Source organism: Nycticebus coucang, chromosome 1 (assembly GCF_027406575.1).
Source record: "Nycticebus coucang isolate mNycCou1 chromosome 1, mNycCou1.pri, whole genome shotgun sequence".
Taxonomy (NCBI): Eukaryota; Metazoa; Chordata; class Mammalia; order Primates; family Lorisidae; genus Nycticebus; species Nycticebus coucang.
In genome coordinates this window covers 107398675-107416170 of record NC_069780.1, presented here as the reverse complement: position 1 = coordinate 107416170, position 17496 = coordinate 107398675, and the positions used below count along the sequence as shown (strand labels likewise).

Sequence of the window (17496 nt, the reverse complement as noted above, 5' to 3'; positions counted from 1 at the left end):
GCAAAAGAGGCAGAAAAGAAGAGAGAGAAAGCAGAACGTTCGCTGTCTGGGACTTTATGGGACTTTATGAAGCGTTCAAACATACGAGTTATAGGAATTCCAGAAGGGGAAGAAGAATGCCCCAGAGGAATGGAAGCCATACTAGAGAATATTATAAAAGAAAATTTCCCAAATATCACCAAAGATTCTGACACTCTGCTTTCAGAGGGCTATCGGACCCCAGTCACCTCAACTCTAACCGAGCTTCTCCAAGACACATTGTGATGAACCTGTCCAAAGTCAAGACAAAAGGAAAGATTCTGCAAGCTGCCAGGAGTAAGCGCCAGTTGACCTACAGGGGCAAATCCATCAGAGTGACCGCAGACTTCTCTAATGAAACTTTCCAAGCAAGAAGAAAATGGTCATCTACCTTTAATCTACTTAAACAGAACAATTTCCAGCCCAGAATTCTGTACCCTGCTAAGCTAAGCTTCAAAATTGAGGGAGAAATCAAATCATTTACGGATATACAAACATTGAGGAAATTCGCCACAACAAGACCAGCTCTACAGGAAATACTTCAACCTGTTCTGCACACTGACCACCACAATGGATCAGCGGCAAAGTAAGAACTCAGAAATCAAAGGACAGAACCTAACCTCCACACTGACGCAAAAGATAAAACTAAGCAATGGACTCTCACCAAATAAGACGAATAGAATACTACCACACTTATCAATTATCTCAATAAATGTTAATGGCTTGAATTCCCCACTGAAGAGACATAGACTGGTTGACTGGATTAAAAAATACAAGCCATCCATTTGCTGTCTGCAAGAAACACACCTGGCTTCACAAGACAAATTAAAGCTCCAAGTCAAGGGTTGGAAGACAATTTTTCAGGCAAATGGAATTCAGAAGAAAAGAGGAGTTGCAATCTTATTTTCAGATACATGTGGATTTAAAGCAACTAAAGTCAAAAAAGACAAAGACGGTCACTTTATATTGGTCAAGGAAAAAATACAACACGAAGACATTTCAATTCTAAATATTTATGCACCCCAATTTAAATGCTCCCAGATTCTTGAAACAGACCTTACTCAGTCTGAGCAATATGGTATCTGTTTAATACCATAATAACAGGGGACCTTAATATTCCTCTTACAGAGCTGGACAGATCCTCTAAACAGAAATTAAACAAGGATATAAGAGATTTAAATGAGACCCTAGAACAACTGTGCTTCATAGATGCATATAGAACACTCCATCCCAAAGATAAAAAATATACATTTTTCTCATCATCCCATGAAACATTCTCCAAAATTGATCATATCCTGGGACACAAAACAAATATCAACAGAATCAAAGAATTGAAATTTTACCTTGTATCTTCTCAGACCATAAGGCACTAAAGGTGGAACTCAACTCTAACAAAAATGCTCGACCCCACCCAAAGGCATGGAAATTAAACAATCTTCTGTTGAATAACAGATGGGTGAAGGAAGAAATAAAACAGGAAATCATTACCTTCCTTGAGCATAACAACAATGAAGACACAAGCTACCAAAACCTGTGGGATACTGCAAAAGCAGTTTTGAGAGGAAAATTCATCACTTTAGATGCCTACATTCGAAAAACAGAAAGAGAGCACATCAACAATCTCACAAGAGATCTTATGGAATTGGAAAAAGAAGAACAATCTAAGCCTAAACTCAGTAGAAGAAAAGAAATATCCAAAATCAAATCAGAGATCAATGACATTGAAAACAAAAGAATCATTCAGAAAATTAATGAAACAAGGAGTTGGTTTTTTGAAAAAATAAATAAAATAGATAAACCATTGGCCAGACTAACGAGGAATAGAAAAGTAAAATCTCTAGTAACCTCAATCAGAAATGATAAAGGGGAAATAACAACTGATCCCACACAGATACAAGAGATCATCTCTGAATACTACCAGAAACTCTATGCCCAGAAATTTGACAATGTGAAAGAAATGGATCAATATTTGGAATCACACCCTCTCCCTAGACTCAGCCAGGAAGAAATAGAGCTCCTGAACAGACCAATTTCAAGCACTGAGATCAAAGAAACAATAAAAAAGCTTCCAACCAAAAAATGCCCTGGTCCAGATGGCTTCACTCCAGAATTCTATCAAACCTTCAAGGAAGAGCTTATTCCTGTACTGCAGAAATTATTCCAAAAAACTGAGGAAGAAGGAATCTTCCCCAACACATTCTATGAAGCAAACAGCACCCTGATACCAAAACCAGGAAAAGACCCAAACAAAAAGGAGAATTTCAGACCAATCTCACTCATGAATATAGACGCAAAAATTCTGAACAAAATCCTAGCCAATAAGATTGCAGCTTATCATCAAAAAAGTCATTCATCAAGATCAAGTAGGCTTCAAACCAGGCAAGGCTGGTTTAACATACGCAAGTCTATAAACGTTATCCACCATATTAACAGAGGCAAAAATAAAGATCACATGATCCTCTCAATAGATGCAGAAAAAGCATTTGATAAAATCCAGCATCCTTTTCTAATTGGAACACTGAAGAGTATAGGCATAGGTGGCACATTTCTAAAACTGATGGAAGCTATCTATGACAAACCCACAGCCAATATTTTACTGAATGGACTAAAACTGAAAGCTTTTCCTCTTAGAACTGGAACCAGACAAGGTTGTCCTCTGTCACCTTTACTGTTCAACGTAGTGCTGGAAGTTCTAGCCAATACAATTAGGCAAGACAAGGAAATAAAGGGAATGCAAATGGGAGCAGAGGAGGTCGAACTCTCCCTCTTTGCTGACGACATGATCTTATACTTAGAGAACCCCAAAGACTCAACCACAAGACTCCCAGAAGTCATCAAAAAATACAGTAATGTTTCAGGATATAAAATCAATGTCCACAAGTCAGTAGCCTTTGTGTACACCAATAACAGTCAAGATGAGAAGCTAATTAAGGACGCAACTCCCTTCACCATAGTTTCAAAGAAAATGAAATACCTAGGAGTATACCTAACGAAGGAGGTGAAGGACCTCTATAAAGAAAACTATGAAATCCTCAGAAAGGAAATAGCAGAGGATATTAACAAATGGAAGAACATACCATGCTCATGGATGGGAAGAATCAACATTCTTAAAATGTCTATACTTCCCAAAGCAATCTACCTATTCAATGCCATTCCTATCAAAATACCAACATCGTACTTTCAAGATTTGGAAAAAATGATTCTGCATTTTGTATGGAACCGGATAAAACCCCGTATAGCTAAGGCAGTTCTTAGTAACAAAAATAAAGCTGGGGGCATCAGCATACCAGATTTTAGTCTGTACTACAAAGCCATAGTGCTCAAGACAGCATGGTACTGGCACAAAAACAGAGACATAGACACTTGGAATCGAATTGAAAACCAAGAAATGAAACTAACATCTTACAACCACCTAATCTTTGATAAACCAAACAAGAACATACCTTGGGGGAAAGACTCCCTATTCAATAAATGGTGTTGGGAGAACTGGATGTCTACATGTAAAAGACTGAAACTGGACCCACACCTTTCCCCACTCACAAAAATTGATTCAAGATGGATAAAGGACTTAAATTTAAGGCATGAAACAATAAAAATCCTCCAAGAAAGTATAGGAAAAACACTGGAAGATATTGGCCTGGGGAAAGACTTCATGAAGAAGACTGCCATGGCAATTGCAACAACAACAAAAATAAACAAATGGGACTTCATTAAACTGAAAAGCTTCTGTACAGCTAAGGAGACAATAACCAAAGCAAAGAGACAACCTACACAATGGGAAAGGATATTTGCATATTTTCAATCAGACAAAAGCTTGATAACTAGGATCTATAGAGAACTCAAATTAATCCACATGAGAAAAGCCCACAATCCCATATATCAATGGGCAAGATAGAACTTTCTCTAAAGACGACAGACGAATGGCTAACAAACACATGAAAAAATGTTCATCATCTCTGTATATTAGAGAAATGCAAATCAAAACAACCCTGAGATAACATCTAACCCCAGTGAGAATGGCCCACATCACAAAATCTCAAAACTGCAGATGCTGGCGTGGATGTGGAGAGAAGGGAACACTTTTACACTGCTGGTGGGACTGCAAACTAATACAACCTTTCTGGAAGGAAATATGGAGAAACCTCAAAGCACTCAAGCTAGACCTCCCATTTGATCCTGCAATCCCATTACTGGGCATCTACCCAGAAGGAAAAAAATCCTTTTATCATAAGGACACTTGTACTAGACTGTTTATTGCAGCTCAATTTACAATCGCCAAAATGTGGAAACAGCCTAAATGCCCACCAACCCAGGAATGGATTAACAAGCTGTGGTATATGTATACCATGGAATACTATTCAGCCATTAAAAAAAATGGAGACTTTACATCCTTCATATTAACCTGGATGGACGTGGAAGACATTATTCTTAGTAAAGCATCACAAGAATGGAGAAGCATGAATCCTATGTACTCAATTTTGATATGAGGACAATTAATGACAATTATGGTTATTGGGGGGGAAACAGAAAGAGGGACGGAGGGAGGGGGGTGGGGCCTTGGTGTGTGTCACACTTTATGGGGGCAAGACATGATTGCAAGAGGGACTTTACCTAACAATTGCAATCAGTGTAACCTGGCTTATTGTACCCTCAATGAATCCCCAACAATAAAAAAAAAAAAAAATGAAATGAGCAAGAAGACACTTCCATGTAAATTAACTGCCTGCTTCTCTGTATATATTTTGGGAGAGCATCATTAAAAAGTTGGCAGAAATTCTTCATTAGTTTTTGTGAATCAGTGACCTGGTTTCATAGGCTGGCTCTATGAGAGCCCTATGATAGCATTTGGCCAGGAAGTCCTGAATTTACAACCCTTACTTGATCTAGGAGAACAGAATGCCCCAGAGCAGGGAAGTGATGGGTTACGGCAGCGGGAGAAGCCTTTGCCATGGTGCAGAGAGCTATCAGTTGAGTGAAACCCGGAGGGAGAGTCCTCTTTTGTGCAGTTTGGGTGTAAGATGTCTGGGAGTGAAGCAGATTTGAGAGTGCCTCTGTTTCCCCCATCCCAAACTCAACCCCTCAAGAGAGGAAGGGCAAGGGAAGGAGCCTGCCCTGCTGTGCACTTACTCAGATCCAGAGGGGCAAACCTCAAAAGCATGAACCTAATTGGTGTGCTGGAATCTGACCCATCAGCTCAGTGCACCTGTTCCCTTGAGTAAGCCATAGGGAGTGAAGGTGAGAAGACTCCTCCATGGTTTGTCCAAGAGTGCACACAGAGGAGACTGCCACATGTCCTCAATGCCACGTTTAGATTAATTCTGGGGTCAAGCCATAGGCTCCATCAGCTGTTCCTGCTTTGAAAGATGTGGAACTAGTATCATAGTCTCTTCACTATCATTCCCAGCCAAGTGCTGGTTACAGGTAACATTGTGTTAGTATCTCAGGGCTCTACGTGCTCTTGTAGAAACATTCTCAAATCAAAGTTTTGTTTCCTGTATTTCCTGCTGGTACTTCCCTGTGTCTTTTTCCACATAACAGACTTTCCATTAAAATAAACACACAATGGGCTTAGTGCCAGTAGCTCAGTGGTTAGGACGCCCGCCACATACACTGGGGCTAGCGGGTTTGAACCTGGCCCGGGACTCCTAAAAACGACGACACTTCAACAAAAAAATAGCTGGACATTGTGGCAGGTGCCTGTAGTCCCAGCTACTTGCAAGACTGAGGCAAGAGAATCGCTTAAGCCCAAGAGTTTGAGGTTGCTGTGAGCTGTGATACCACAGCACTCTACCGAGGGTGACATAGTGAGACTCTGTCTAAATTAATTAATTAATTAATTAAAATAAAAAAAAAAACACACCATGAACACCTGCTACGTGCTGGATAACATGCGGGATGCTAGAGATCCACAGAGGCAGAGAAATGGTCTCTGTGCTTCAGTGGCTTACAAACAGACATAAAAGTAACAGCATTTCCCACAATTTCTTGTGTCCAGACACCTCTGTTCAATCATGTGCTTTATGAGATGGAGCATGGGCGGCGCCTGTGGCTCAAGGAGTAGGGCGCCAGTCCCATATGCCAGAGGTGGCAGGTTCAAACCCAGCCCTGGCCAAAAAAAAAAAAAAAGAGATGGAGCAACTGCCCTGTGAATTAGCAGTTCTCTTTGACTGCAGTGTAACCTTCTACTGTGTGAATATACTGCAATTTATCTATCTACTCCACTTCTGAATGGCACTTGGGTTTTCTTTCCTACCTCTCCTTCCTTCCAGAAGATTTTGGTCACTAACTGCTATGCATAATCTAGTCAATGCCTGCTGGTGGACTCAAGCACTTACCATCTGCACTGCTAGGCTGCAGAGGTGGTACGTTCAGAAAAATACAGTTATATGCAGAAGAACGTGTGCACAAGCGGTGGCAGGAGTGGAAAACTGGCACATGGAAGACTATAAAAATTTACAAAGAGGAGGCTAACATGTAGAGAATATTTTGTAAATATTTTATAAAACTTTGGGTAAATATTTCGTAAATAAAGGTGTATTAGCTACAGTTTCCCATTCTCCCTATGTGTTCTGGCAACTTTTGGGATGCCCTGTATAATACTGAGTGGCCGTTCCTGGAGGCCAGAGGAGACCTGCTTTGGCTTTGAGACCATCAGGAGGCAGTGCACACTACCTGTACCATACTAATAACATTCAGAAGACAGGAAAACCTGCACTGTGGGACATAGATCACAGAACTTAAAAAACGACTCAGAAGCAGATCCAATCACAATTAAGGATGAAAGATGGTGCTAAACAAGAGTAATCCCTCCCTTACTGGTTTCTCAACACTAGCTCTGAATTCCATTTAAAAAAATTAATTTATTTCAGGTTCGAAGTAGAAATTCGGATGCTAAAAAATATAGTAATTATCTTTTCCCAATTTCTATATAATTTCCCTAAATTTCTTTTATAAACATTGATTTAACTTTTAAATTTTAAAGGAAAAGAATACATCACAAAGCATAAATGACAGAGTATCTTTTTACATAGTTCAATCAACTCTTTGATTATTAGATCAAAGACTATTATTTGCCCTTCTTCTATCATTCTCTAGAAGAAAGACTTCAAGTTAAGAAATACAGTTAACATCACTATTCTTAGCTGTTCCAAGGGTCACCTAGGCAACTTCAAACTATGCACCTGAGCTCCACTTATTTTGAGATATACAGCTATCACCTGCCAATTCACTCCCTGGGAGAGAAGAAGCAAGCCAGAGCCCCATGCTTGAGGCCACTCCTGTGCCCTGAGCCTACACCTTTGGTTTTCCATTTATTTTTTTTTTGTTTGTTTGTTTGTTTGTTTGTTTTTATTGTTGGGGATTCATTGAGGGTACAATAAGCCAGGTTACACTGATTGCAATTGTTAGGTAAAGTCCCTCTGCAAGAGGGACTTGCCCCCATAAAGTGTGACACACACCAAGGCCCCACCCTCCTCCCTCCGTCCCTCTTTCTGCTTCCCCCCCCATAACCTTAATTGTCATTAATTGTCCTCATATCAAAATTGAGTACATAGGATTCATGCTTCTCCATTCTTGTGATGCTTTACTAAGAATAATGTCTTCCACGTCCATCCAGGTTAATACGAAGGATGTAAAGTCTCCATTTTTTTAATGGCTGAATAGTATTCCATGGTATACATATACCACAGCTTGTTAATCCATTCCTGGGTTGGTGGGCATTTAGGCTGTTTCCACATTTTGGCGATTGTAAATTGAGCTGCAATAAACAGTCTAGTACAAGTGTCCTTATGATAAAAGGATTTTTTCCTTCTGGGTAGATGCCCAGTAATGGGATTGCAGGATCAAATGGGAGGTCTAGCTTGAGTGCTTTGAGGTTTCTCCATACTTCCTTCCAGAAAGGTTGTACTAGTTTGCAGTCCCACCAGCAGTGTAAAAGTGTTCCCTTCTCTCCACATCCACGCCAGCATCTGCAGTTTTGAGATTTTGTGATGTGGGCCATTCTCACTGGGGTTAGATGTTATCTCAGGGTTGTTTTGATTTGCATTTCTCTAATATATAGAGATGACGAACATTTTTTCATGTGTTTGTTAGCCATTCGTCTGTCGTCTTTAGAGAAAGTTCTATTCATGTCTCTTGCCCATTGATATATGGGATTGTTGGCTTTTTTCATGTGGATTAATTTGAGTTCTCTGTTTTTTTTTTTAAACAAAATCTCACTCTGTCATGGTAGACTGCCATGCTGTCATCATATCTCACAGCAACCTCAAACTCCTGGACTCAAGAAATCCTCCTGCCTCAGCCTACCCAGGAGTAGCTGAGACTACAGGCACCTGCCACAATACCAAGCTAGTTTTTAGGGACAGGGTCTCGCTTTTGCTCAGGCTGGTGTCCATTGTTAAGGCTGATACTACATAACATTTTCTATTCTAGAGCCAGAAAAAACATCGCCCATGATTTGCCTATGGGTTGGTTCTTTTATTATTTTTTAAATCTGTGGGCTAATTCTAAAAGTTAAAAAAAAAAATTATATCGCATCATGTTGTGCACCTTAAATATGTGCAGTTTATTGTCTGTAGCTTATAACTCAATAAGGTTATTTTAAAAATGAGGACCCCAGCTTGGCACAGTGGCTCATGCCTGTAATTCCAGCACTCTGGGAGGTCAAGGTGGGTGGATCCCTCAAGCTCAGTAGTTTGAGTCTGAGCAACAACAAGACTAAAAATAGAAATACTACTAAAAATAGAAAACTACTTGGGTGTGGTGGTGGATGCCTGTAATCCCAGCTACTTGGGAGGCTGAGGCAGGAGGATAGCTTGAGCCCAAAATTTTGAGGTTACTGTGAGCTATGACCCAGAGCAACCAAATGAGATTCTGCCTCAAAAAATATAAATGAATAAATAAAAATGAGGATTCCTGACAATAAGGCTACCCTATCTGCTCAAAGTAAGCCACAGGAGTAATTTCAAACAGGTAAGAATTCATCTCGGAATGTAACAGGGAGTCGTTTTTAAAAAAAAAAAAATTTTTTTTTCTTTGAGAAAGTCTTACCCTGCAGCACAGGCTAGTATTGGCTGAAAAATTTTAAAGCCAACAAAATTTACAGTTTCTTTTTGGTTTTAGAACTTTTTGTCCTGAGAGTTCACAGGTCACTCTTCTTTCATTTAAGCAATACTTAATGAGAGCCTGTCACAGGCAGGAGCTGGGGGGGCCTCAGGGGAGAAGGGGCCCAGGAAGACACCCTCAGCTTACACTCCAATGGGGAGGGAGGGTGGGAACAGGACCCTCATCAGCAAATGACTAAAAATAGTTAGATAGAACAGGGTACTAAATGGGATAACAAGAGCAGCGGTGACAATAATCATAGCCATTATTCTTCACTTTCTCCAGAATCTCCCCTTATGGAGAAGTTCTATTATTTCACAGATGAGGAGACTAGGCTCAAAGTCAGAATACAGGTGGTCCCCTCTCTCACACATGTGTTTATGGTAAAGAGGTGCTGAGGAAGCACTGGGACAGCACAGTCTAAAGGAATTCTGTCAGAGGCACTGTCTGGGTGAGATCTGTAGAAGGGAGAGACACAGCCTCCTTCCTATGTGCTGGGCCCTCCTGCCTCAGGCATCTGCACACTGTGATCTATGGCAGAGGAACAAGCTAAAAAAAAACTTATTTTTTTGAGACAGAGTCTCACTTTGTCACCGTTGGTAGAATGTCATGGCAACATAGCTCACAGCAACTTCAAACTCTTAGGCTCAACTGATCCTCTTGCCTCAGCCCCCAGAGTAGCTGGACTACAGGCGGCTACCACAAAGCCCAGCTATTTTTAGAGATGGGGGTCTCACTCCTGCTTAGGCTGGTCTTGAACTCCAGAGCTCAGGTAATCTGCCCCCTTCGGCCTCCCAGAGTGGTAGGATTACAGGCATGAGCCATGGCACCCAGCCCTGCAAAAAACTTTTTCTTCTTGGGAAAAATGAGTGTGTGATGTTTCAAACAAATGATGAGGAATCAAAATAAACTGAGAAACTTAATAAAAATTCAAAAAATTCAAAAAATGCAAAAGTTCAGCAGGGCTCGGTGGCTCACATTTGCACTCTTAACACTCTAGGAGGCAAAGGCAGGTAGATTGCTTCAGCTCAGGAGTTCAGACCACCCTTAGTCAGAACCAGACCCAGCCAGGCATTGTGACGGGCACCTGTAGTCCCAACTACTTGGAAGGCTGAAGTAAGAGGACTGCTTGAACCCAGGAATTTGAGATTGCTGTGAGCTATGACACCATAGCACTCTACTGAGGGTAGCAGTGAGACACTGTCTCAAAACAAAAAAACAATTTACAGTGCACCGCAAGCCTACAATATACAACTATGTCTGAAAAACATCAAAAATCTCATATTCAGCTCTTACTCCATTCAGACATTTTGTTTGCTAAGAATCATGTCATCCTTGTCCAAATGACTGTTAAACTTGCATGAGTCAGCTCCAAATTAAGGGGGTTAAAATCTTCCATTCTATTTTACAGAATCTGGTGTTCTTGAACAATGAAAGAAGCAGGCTACTAATTCTTTTTTAACTGCATTTAGCCCTTAACAAAAATAGCCTTTTTTTTTTTTTTACTCTACTGAGGGTGACAAAGTGAGACTCTTGTCTCAAAAAAAAAGAAAAGAAAAGAAAAAATGTGGATGTAAGCCATGCTTTTATATTCTTATAGAAAGTTTAATTCAAAGAAACTATATGGCAGTCTATTTTTAAAGTACTTGTATATGCCTTTGTACAAAAATAGCCTTTTATACATATCCCTTGGATTTCCCCACAAAATTCTTAACCTTACTACTTTCAAGTTTGCTGAAGTGAAGGATGCACTGTCCAAGCAAAATAGAACCCACCAGCTCTAAGGCTTGACTGGGGGGTCTGATGAGAGAGCTGTAGCAAGAGGCCTTATCTTAAGAGCTAGACAAAGACCCCAGGGGAGGTCCACACCACTGTGCATGAGGCATAGTGCATGGTGGCGTAATCTCATTCCATCTTCTCAAAACTTCTGGCAGGTAACAGTTTGGCAGCACAGTTAAAATAAAAAGCAAAATCACCTAACACTTATGGAAATGGAAATGTTTATAAGATATAAGGAGATTATTTACTCAGCGGCACCTGTAGCTTAGTTGGTAGGATGCCAGCCACATATACCGAGGCTGCCGGGTTCGATCTCGGCCCAGGCCAGCTAAAACAGTAACGAAAACTGCAACAAAAAAATAGCCAGGTGTGTTGTGGAGGGTTCCTGTACTCCCAGCTACTTGGGAGGCTGAGGCAAGAGAATCGCTTAAGCCCAAGAGTTTGAGGTTGCTGTGAGCTGTGATGCCACAGCACTCTACCCAGGATGACATAGTGAGACTCTCTCTCAAAAAAAGAAAAAAGATCATTTACAAGTTAATTTCTGTAACACAGTCTGAATTTATATTGGAGACTGGGCCCTAAAAAGAGCCAAATATGAAACAGTGTACAGAACAAGAGAAAGACATTACTTAGGAAAGTCTCAGTTTTTGATTCCTAGTTTGCTTTACCACATCTGAGGCTGCCCTATAAGGCAGTCTATTGAAATTATTGAATTTTCATAGGTTGAATTTTCATACGTTGTGACTGAAATCTGCCTCTACTTTATTCCCTAAAGACTAAACCACAAATGCCCAAATATTCTGCTGCCCACCAGGAACCTCATCGTGGCCTGATGTCAAAGGCTCACAGGCTCCTAAAGATGAGTAATTTGTTTACCATATCTCAAATGGTAGCAACAGAAAACAATATCCTTAATTCTCAGGTAATCCTTCCTGTACATCTTCCTATATAAAATTCTGGTTCAAATGAGGAAAATGCTCATTTAATGCTTGAAAGAAAAGAGGCAGAAGAATAAGACTTTCCATGCTTGAGCAGAAGTCAATCTTTCTACCTTGAGTCAGAGTAAATAATCTTAATGAGTGACTCTGGACTTGCCCTGGGTGGATCTTTTATGCCCATCTGCACAAAGATACAGAAACACAGCAATCCTTTTTCACGCGTCACAGACCCAGTATCAGCATGTGATATTGATGATACCTAACAAGTAATGACAGGCTTCCATCACTAATCTTGTGTTTCCCCACACCCTTCGGTGTTAACTATTCACATCTTGGAAATACTTGCGATTTTCCATGACCCACAGTTAGGACATACACAGCATGTGCAAGAAGGACTGCCTGAGGATATTTTTTTCAGTTGTTTACTTTCACAGGAGGAAAAAATTATCTCAATAAAAAGGAACGTATGAAGGGTATGGATAAAATTTGAGACTCATACATGTTATAAATTACTTTCCCATGGATATACGGTAATCGAAAGTGATTTTTTTATGAAGACTTTGGCAACCTCACTGTGTACAGAGGAAATTAAGTGCTGGCTACAATGACACGATCTGTCATTTTGGGTTTCAGAATTATGCCAAAACAAATGTCTCAGATAAAAAGATGGCAAAATAATGATGGCAGTTAAAAGATGCATTCTTTGATGTTTTAAACAACACAGTTACTTTCTATTTCTCAAACAATCTGTGCTCTTTCTTACTTGAGGCTTTTGCAGATGCTGGTCTCCTGTCTGGATGTTCTTCCTGCCATAAAAGGCACCTTTTCCATTTCTCTGGGTTAATCCTATTTACCCATTACACAGATATCCACTATAGCCTCACTTCTTCCCAGAAGTCTTCTGTGACCTCAAGTAACCTCATATTGCTGTTTGGGCTCTGCTTCATTCTTTGAAAATGCCTTCTAAAGGACATTTAGTTTAGGACAATGACATAATGAAGGTAACTGTAAATTGTAACTCCTTAGTTCATTTTTAACTAGTGTTATTTTCTTTAAATAATACAGCAATATTACTTTATACATTGTCTCTCTCTCTTTTTCTCTCCCCCCCCCTCCACAGAGTCTCACTCTGTTGCCCTGGGTAGAAGGTTGTGACATCATCATAGCTCACAGAAACCTCAAACTCCTGGGCTTAAGAGATCTTCCTGCCTTAATATCCTGAGTAACTGGAACTACAGGTGGCTGCCACCATGCTAGTTTTTCTATTTTTAGTGGAGATGGGGTCTCACTCTTGCTCAGGCTGCTCTCAAACTCCTGAGCTCAAGGGATCCTCCTGCCTCAGCTCAAGAGTGCTGGGATTACAAGGCATGAGCCACCTATACATGTTCTTTTTTTTATTTTTATTTATTTATTTTTTTTTTTGTAGAGACAGAGTCTCACTGTACCGCCCTCGGTAGAGTGCCGTGGCGTCACACGGCTCACAGCAACCTTTAACTCTTGGGCTTACGTGATTCTCTTGTCTCAGCCTCCCAAGTAGCTGGGACTACAGGCGCCTGCCACAGCATCCGGCTATTATACATGTTCTTTTAAGAGACCACACTGTGTCAAGCTTGGCTGTGAGCTTTCTGAATAAAGCAGAGTATAAAGGGGGCTGAGCTGGAGGGAGATTCAGTCACTTACTTAAATGTTTAGTGTAAATCTACTCTGCAGGCCACTCTCTGGTTCCGACAACAAAAGAAGTAAACAAATAAACACAAACACTGATCCCCCACCTTGTGTAGGAACTTTGTCAGCTTTTTGCTCCCAAAGCTAGCAGATGGGATAAAGACCCTGGAGACAGTGTGGGTGGCCAGCAGCAGGCACAGGGGCACTACAAGGGATACAGGGTGCTCATAGCAGGGAGGCGAAGGGAAGCATCAAAAACTTCCACAATCCCAGACAGAGAGCTCCTCCTAATCCCCCCAATGACAGCAACAGGACACTCCGGGCACCATGTGTTGTAAAGAAATTTTTTTTTTTTTTTTTTTTTTTTTTTGGCCGGGGCTGGGTTTGAACCCACCACCTCCGGCATATGGGACCAGCGCCCTACTCCTTGAGCCACAGGCGCCACCCGTAAAGAAATTTTTAATCCTCAGATTGTATGACTGAGATTTCTTTACTTAGCTGAAGACTAACATGATTCAAGTTTCTAGGGATTAACTCACCTCGACATATGAAATTGGAAATATGCCTATCTTGTCTGCCAGCATTCCTTCAGCCCAGTTTTCATCCACCCTGCGGATCACAGTCAGGATGTCATCCTGAAAGAATGAATGGGAAGTCATTAGTCCATCTGCTTCTGTTGAGCTTACATTTACTTGTCCTTTTCAGTAAGAAGACTCAGGTTTTAGAGGGTGTGAGTAAAAGAGCTATGACATCCCTTTAGCATAGCGGTTCTCAACCTGTGGGTCGCAACCACTTTGTAACAATGAAAATACATCCTGCATATCAGATATTTACATTACGATTCTTAACAGTAGCAAAATTACAGTTATGAAGTAGCAACGAAAATAATTTTATGATTGGGGGTCACCACAACATAAGGAACTATTAAAGGGTCGCAGCATTAGGAAGGTTGAGAACCACTGCTTTAGCACATGAATTCTGCATTCTCATGCACCAGATGCAACTACTAGTCCACCCAGCATCCTTTTAGAAAGCTGTGAGGCCACGGGCTCCTTCCACAAAAGGGCTGGCTGCTCATTTGTCTACAAGTTGGGACCTGAACTTCTGTTTGAGACTGATTCTCAGATGTTCCTCATTTTCTCTCTGATAATACACCAAATGCCCATTCACATGTATATCCCACTGCTCTCTACAAAAAAAAACACAATATTCTCCTTAAAACTTTGAACCATTTTATCAAATCAGGAAATATATTCCTGTGTGCTTTAAAGCAAAGAAATTTACATGTAAAATAAGGAAGTCATGATGTTTCATTTTGTCATTCATAACTCAGTACTTTAAAATCCCTGAGTGCTACACACACCCTTTAAAATAGCTTAGAAATAAATTTAGGCTCTAAATGTGAAAGTGATACCACACAGAGTGTTAGCCAAACTACTTTCATATAAGAATTCTGTGCACAAAAATCTCATCCCTGTGCCTTAAAGACTGCGTGTAGGTATTTTTAGGAGCACAGTGCCGTAGCTCACACAGAACTCCTGTATCTCTTTGCAAAAGGAAACACAAGCCATATTGCCAGGAATCCAGTCAGCTCCAACTCTACCTTCGCGAAAGGAAGGCAGTCTTTGTCCGCTTCCCTGTCTTTCACTTCGAAGTCATAGAGGGCTTTGCACTGAGGTGGGGGCTGAGGTAACGGTTTGATAATCTGCACGAAGTTGGTGGGGAAAAAGCCATGGATGCCATTGACTTCCCCGTGGTACCAGTTTTCATCCACCTGCCGGCGCAAGATGACGATGTCCCCTTTGCTGAATTTAAGGTCTCCAGGCTCTTTCCCTTCGTAGTTGTATAATGCTTTGGCACATGGTAGCTGAGGTATGCCCTTAAAAAGAAAGAAATTGCAATGAAAGAATCATCTGAAAATGTCTCTGAAAATGTCACTGTATTATCCTTGTGTTTAAGTCAAAGGCAAATCCACACTTTGCCCCTTGAAAAAAATCTCCCCTAAAAAGGTATATATGTATGTGCACTACCAATAAAGAGCAAATACAAGATCAGTGTCTACAGAAGATGAGAACAGCAGTTTCCACACACCAGCTGTGAGCTGGCCTTTCTCCTCCTCAGTGTGACTCAGCAGAGGCTGTGGCTTTGTTAGTCTGAGGTTTTCGGTACACAGAATACAACTGCCGCATTGACCTTCTTAGTAAGTAATTCATAAACTCATAAAAAAACAAAATTTCCTACGTTAACTACTTTACTCATTAGGATAAACGATAAGCACCAAAGAAAACAATTTTTAAACAGAAGCACATTTCACTGATTTCCTAACTGCTCTTAAGTTTGTCTCATGAAAATCAGAGTTTGACTTTTAGACAAACCTTTCCCTGACACTATTTTGTTTTGTTTTGAGACAGAGCCTCAAGCTGTCGTCCTAGGTAGAGTGCTGTGTCATCACAGCTCACAGCAACCTCCAACTCCTGGGCTTAAGCGATTCTCCTGCCTCAGCCTCCCAAGTAGCTGGGACTACAGGCACCTGACGCAACGCCCGGCTATTCCTTGGTTGTAGTTGTCATTGTTGTTTTGCAGGCCCAGGCTGGATTCAAACCTGCCAGCTCTAGTGTATGTGGCTGGTGCTGTAGCCGCTTGAGCTACAGGCGCCGAGCCCCTAACACTGTTTTTGATGTGGGCATAGACCTCACTCTCACATGGGTTCAGCAAGTGTTCACTGAAGATCAGCTTTGTATGAGAACTTGGACACAGCAGTTAGGGAAGTCATCAGGGCCCCTGCCCTCCCAGAGTGTGCAGCCTGCAGGTACACAGATGGGGCCTATCACAGTCTAAAGACCACCTAGCTGTGCTCTCTCCTAGATACAGAGCACTCCTAGGCTGATAAGTGAAGAGAGGAGGCATTCAGTGTTCTACGTTGCATTACAGTTTTAAATAGTACAAGTTTAAAGGTGGGCTGAGGGTGGTGGCTCACCCCTATAATCCCAGCACTCCAGGAGGCTGATCCCTTGAATTTAGGAGTTTAAGACCAGCCTGAGAAAGAGTGAGAACCTATCTCTACCAAAAATAGAAAAACTAGCCTGGTGTTATAGTGGGCACCTATAGTCCCAGATACTCAGGAGACTAAGGCAGGAAGATCACTTGAGCCCAGGAGTTGCAGGTTGCTGTGAGGGAGGCTGAGGCTATGGTACTCTACCCAGGGTGAGAATAAGACTCTGTCTCCAAAAAAAAAAAAAAAGAAAGAAAGAAAGAAAAAAGGAAGGAAAGAAAGGAAAAAAGTGTAGGTGCACACCCTGGGGCACTGTGACCACTAGAGGGACCAGATGTGACACTTTCTGGCTGCCTTAACACCCGTTCCTGAGCTCTAAGGCGTCACCTTCATGCCCCTGGACTCCTGGGCAACTCAAATGTGTCTACAGGATCCACGGAGGAGGGAGATTACAGAACACTTGCTTTTTGTGTCCTTACTCATTTATTCTTTCGCCCAGAAAACACTTATAGAGCTTTCTCTTTTTACCAGACAATAAATATATTGACAGAGACTCACAGGCTGCTTATGGGAGCAAAGAATGGGTCTTCGGGACTGGGGGTGCGGACATGGAAAGCTCCCTGGAGGCAGTGACACCTCTCTAAGGACACAGGAGTTAACCAGGCAGTACCCCAGAGGGACAAGAGTGTGTGGGGGCCTCAGTGCCCTGCACAAGAACTATGGGCAAGAAAAAGGATCTTAAAATGACAGTAAAAGTTTAAACTACTGTGTTCTTAGGCGAGGGCTAGTCACACAGGAGTCGGAAGCACCAAGGGGCATGGCAAGACCCAAGTGCGTGGAAAACAGACACAGGGCAGGCAGGCAGAGAGCTGTGTGCTACTCATAGGCCTCAAATAGTTGAATTTTCATTTTTTAAAGTTTAACCTTGGCAATAGAGGAGTAGTTAGTGCAACTCACATTACTGCCCCCACACACCCCCAAAAAGTGGATCGCAGTTTTATA

General features: G+C 41.4%; 1 protein-coding gene across 3 annotated transcripts in view; it reads right to left on the bottom strand.

The window, feature by feature from the left end:
• Window positions 1-17496, bottom strand: part of SH3RF1 (SH3 domain containing ring finger 1) — a 148811-nt gene that overhangs the window by 37140 nt on the left and 94175 nt on the right. For all 3 annotated transcript variants that reach the window (XM_053585865.1, XM_053585846.1, XM_053585856.1), the window contains 2 exons: window positions 15106-15381; window positions 14042-14137 (listed from right to left, as the gene is read on the bottom strand). In XM_053585865.1, the coding sequence (XP_053441840.1) occupies window positions 14042-14137; window positions 15106-15381 (372 nt within the window). The remainder of the gene's footprint in view (window positions 1-14041; window positions 14138-15105; window positions 15382-17496) is intronic.